Source organism: Coregonus clupeaformis, chromosome 6, assembly GCF_020615455.1.
Source record: "Coregonus clupeaformis isolate EN_2021a chromosome 6, ASM2061545v1, whole genome shotgun sequence".
NCBI lineage: Eukaryota > Metazoa > Chordata > Actinopteri > Salmoniformes > Salmonidae > Coregonus > Coregonus clupeaformis.
In genome coordinates this window covers 32,819,730-32,824,729 of record NC_059197.1, presented here as the reverse complement: position 1 = coordinate 32,824,729, position 5,000 = coordinate 32,819,730, and the positions used below count along the sequence as shown (strand labels likewise).

At 42.9% G+C, this 5,000-nt stretch overlaps 1 protein-coding gene across 1 annotated transcript in view; it reads right to left on the bottom strand.

The window, feature by feature from the left end:
* Positions 1 to 5,000, bottom strand: part of LOC121567802 (cytoplasmic dynein 2 heavy chain 1) — a 176,424-nt gene that overhangs the window by 110,991 nt on the left and 60,433 nt on the right. Inside the window, 2 exon segments of the mRNA XM_045220180.1 lie at positions 2,539 to 2,699; positions 4,700 to 4,813. Coding sequence (XP_045076115.1) covers positions 2,539 to 2,699; positions 4,700 to 4,813 — 275 coding nt within the window.

The window sequence follows — 5,000 nt, the reverse complement described above, 5'->3', positions numbered from 1 at the left end:
CGGACACACACACACACTGACAGAATACACTACGGACACACACACTGACAGAATACACTACGGACACACACACTGACAGAATACACTACGGACACACACACTGACAGAATACACTACGGACACACACACTGACAGAATACACTACGGACACACACACACTGACAGAATACACTACGGACACACACACTGACAGAATACACTACGGACACACACACTGACAGAATACACTACGGACACACACACACTGACAGAATACACTACGGCACACACATACTGACAGAATACAGTACGGACACACACACACACTGACAGAATACACTACGGACACACACACACACACTGACAGAATACACTACGGACACACACACATACTGACAGAATACACTACGGACACACACACACTGACAGAATACACTACGGACACACACACTGACAGAATACACTACGGACACACACACTGACAGAATACACTACGGACACACACACACTGACAGAATACACTACGGACACACACACACTGACAGAATACACTACGGACACACACACTGACAGAATACACTACGGACACACATACTGACAGAATACACTACGGACGCACACACACACACTGACAGCTCTGGCCCTAGTACAGGAATTAAAAATAATTTCTGTCCCGTCTTGTCAGTTAATTTCCTGTACTGTCCTGATCCTGCAACAGAGCTATAACCCCGGAACTTTCCTGTCCCTTCCCGATAACAATCACTCCCGTCCTGTCCCTTCCCGATAACAATCACTCCCGTCCTGTGCTCATTTTTGTGCGCAGAAATATGTAGGCTATTGTGGTTGTTTAGGAAATATTTAAAATATTTTTCAAATCGAATCAAATTGTATTTGTCACTTGCACCGAATACAACAGGTAATGCTTACTTACTTACAAGCCCTTTACCAACAATGCAGTTTTAAGAAAAATAAGTGTTAAGTGAAAAAATTGATAAGTAAAAAATAGGTAGAGTTAAAGTGACTCTGCATAGATAATAAACAGAGAGTAGCAGCAGCGTAAAACAGAGGGTAGCCATTTGCAAATAGTCTGGGTAGCCATTTGATTAGCTGTTCAGGAGTCTTATGGCTTGGGGTAAAAGCTGTTAAGAAGCCTTTTGGACCTAGACTTGCTGTGCGGTAGCAGAGAGAACAGTCTATGACTAGGGTGGCTGGAGTCTTTGACAATTTTTAGGGCCTTCATCTGACACTGCCTGGTATAGAGGTCCTGGATGGCAGGAAGCTTGGCCCCAGTGATGTACTGGGCCCTACACACTACCCTCTGTAGTGCCTTGCGGTCGGAGGCCGAGCAGTTGCCATACCAGGCGGTGACGCAACCAGTCAGGATGCTCTCGATGGTGCAGCTGTAGAACTTTTTGTGGAGTAATGCAATATGTGACTGTGATATGTGGTTGTCTTACCTACCTTAGTTAAATGCACTGACTGTAGGCCTAAGTATCTCTGGATAAGAGCGTATTCAGAACGACCTAAATGTAGATTGATTAAAGCTGGACGAGGACAGACAGTACAGGTATAGAACTGTAGCCTACAGCTGAGCCCTGCCACGTAGAAACATTTACAACACATTAACATAAAGAGAACCTGAGCGGCATTACTGCATACATCATCCCATCTTTATTTCACTCTTCACCTGAGATGCACACGTTTAGTTATGTACGCAAACAATTGAGCTTGACGGTAAAGTTGTTGTGAGTAGAGCAGCTATGCCACAGGCCGTTTGTCCCGCACTTCAGTTGGTAGCCTATTTGATTAAACCGCAGCATTTTTTACAAGCTGTGTACTGGGTTCCTTCAATGTCAAAGGCAACTCCATCAAATGTAGCTAAAACATCGCTCTTTCCTTGGCTCTAATGTTAATATTAGTGATGGGTCCTTGGCTGCAACAAGATGTTGCAATTCCTCATCATTTAGCCTACCAACGTAGGTTGGCATCTGAGGTAGCCTAGTGACAGGCTACAACTGGGTCGAGGCGCGAGAATGAGCCGACAGAAGGGGGAGGGGGGAAATTACCCTTTTTTAAATGTATTTTTATTAAGGCAACTATATTAGGCCTAACCTAAACAGATTTTGGGGGGGATGAAATACTCCACACATGACATATTTCCGCGCAAAAAATTCAGTTTATAATTATTCCTGTACTGCCCGTTCCTGTGGATTGTTGATTCAGTCCCATCCTGTCTCGAACTTGACTCTAGAGCTTCACTCCCATTCCTGCCAGAATCCCGCGGGACCCACAAGACCCGCATGAGTCCCGCTCCTGTGTCAACCTCTGGGCCCTACATCACCCTCTATCTCTCTCTGTATTCCTCTTATAGTTCCATCTCCATGGATCTCGCACACTAAACCTCTCTCTTCCCCTAAATCTCTAGTTCACTCCCTCCCTCTCCTTTCCTCCTTCTATCCCTTCCCCTCCCTCCCTCCTTCCCTCTCTCTCCCCCCCTCCATCCCTCCCTCCCCCCCCTCCTTCCCTCTCTCTCTCCCCCTCCCTCCCCCCCTCTCTCACCTCTTCATGCTGACCCAGGAGGTGTCGAAGATGCCCATGAGTCGCAGCACCCCCTCCAGGATGTCTCTGATAACATCAGGAGGCATCCTCAGGGAGCGGATCTCTGATAGAGACTCTGGCTTGATGTTCCCCACAGCTCGCTTAGCCTCATCCACCAGGGGCTACACACACACACACACACACACACACACACACAGGTTAAACAAAGGTCAGGCGTGTGTATGTGTCTGTGACTTGATGTTCTCTACAGCACGCTCTGCCTTATCCAGGTTAATTGTAGGCCAGCTATGCTGTCGCCCTACAGACAAGCCCTGTGTTTGTTTGTGTTTGTGTATCCAGTATCCTCCAAAACAACAGCTAAAGCAACAGCTAAAACAACAGGTAAAACAACAGGTAAAACAACAGCTAAAACAACAGCTAGAACAACAGGTGAAACAACAGCTGAAACAACAGGTGAAACAACAGCTAAAACAACAGCTGAAACAACAGCTAAAACAACAGCTAAAACAACAGCTGAAACAACAGCTGAAACAACAGGTGAAACAACAGCTAAAACAACAGAGGTAAAACAGAAACAACAGCTAAAATAACAGAGGTAAAGCAACAGCTAAAACAACAGCTAAAACAACAGCTGAAACAACAGAGGTAAAACAACAGCTAAAACAACAGCTGAAACAACAGCTAAAACAACAGCTAAAACAACAGCTAAAACAACAGCTAAAACAACCGCTAAAACAACAGGTAAAACAACAGCTAAAACAACAGGCAAAACAACAGCTAAAACAACAGCTAAAACAACAGCTAAAACAACAGCTGAAACAACAGCTAAAACAACAGCTGAAACAACAGCTGAAACAACACAGGTAAAACAGAAACAACAGCTAAAATAACAGAGGTAAAACAACAGCTAAAACAACATCTAAAACAACAGCTGAAACAACAGGTGAAACAACAGGTGAAACAATAGCTGAAACAACAGGTAAAACAACAGCTGAAACAATAGCTGAAACAATAGCTAAAACAACAGCTAAACAACAGGTAAAACAACAGCTAAAACAACAGCTAAAACAACAGCTAAAACAATAGCTGAAACAACAGCTGAAACAACAGCTGAAACAATAGCTGAAACAACACAGGTAAAACAGAAACAACAGCTAAAATAACAGAGGTAAAACAACAGCTAAAACAACAGCTAAAACAACAGCTGAAACAACAGGTGAAACAATAGCTGAAACAACAGGTAAAACAACAGCTGAAACAATAGCTGAAACAACACAGGTAAAACAGAAACAACAGCTAAAATAACAGAGGTAAAGCAACAGCTAAAACAACAGGTAAAACAACAGCTAAAACAACAGGTAAAACAACAGCTAAAACAACAGGTAAAACAACAGCTAAAACAACAGGTAAAACAACAGGTAAAACAACAGCTGAAACAACAGGTGAAACAACCGCTGAAACAACAGAGGTAAAACAGAAACAACAGCTAAAATAACAGAGGTAAAGCAACAGCTAAAACAACAGGTAAAGCAACAGCTAAAACAACAGGTAAAACAACAGGTAAAACAACAGCTAAAACAACAGGTGAAACAACAGCTGAAACAACAGGTAAAACAACAGGTAAAACAACAGCTAAAACAACAGGTAAAACAACAGCTAAAACAACAGGTAAAACAACAGCTAAAACAACAGCTAAAACAACCGCTAAAACAACAGCTAAAACAACAGCTGAAACAACAGCTAAAACAACAGCTAAAACAACCGCTAAAACAACAGGTAAAACAACAGCTAAAACAACAGCTAAAACAACAGCTAAAACAACAGCTAAAACAACAGCTGAAACAACAGGTGAAGCAACCGCTAAAACAACCACTAAAATGACAGCTAAAACGACAGGTGAAACAACAGCTGAAACAATAGCTAAAACAACAGCTAAAACAACAGCTGAAACAACAGCTGAAACAACAGGTAAAACAACAGCTAAAACAACAGCTGAAACAACAGGTAAAACAACAGCTAAAACAACAGCTGAAACAACAGCTAAAATAACAGCTGAAACAACAGCTAAAACAACAGAGGTAAAACAACAGCTAAAACAACAGATCATTCAGAGATGTGAATGTGGGGACATGTGTTGGGTGCTGTATGGATATGTTTTCACCTGCACTTCTCTCAGCTCGTCATCTATTTTCCCCTTCCTCTCTTCACACTTAGACACCTCCTGAGCAATTCTCCCTTTGATTTTCTCCATCTCAGTCTTCTGGTCACTGGCATTCTGAAACCCAGAGCAGAGAGGGGAGGGGAGGTGAGGAAGTGATATAGAGTCCATTCTGGCTCAGGTGAAACATTAATGGAAAGAGGCGATAGAGGGAGGGAGACTGATGGGTAATGAAAAGTCATCGGAATAAAAAAAATATATCACATTTCTACCAACTCCCCTCCTCCACCTCCTCCCCATCCCT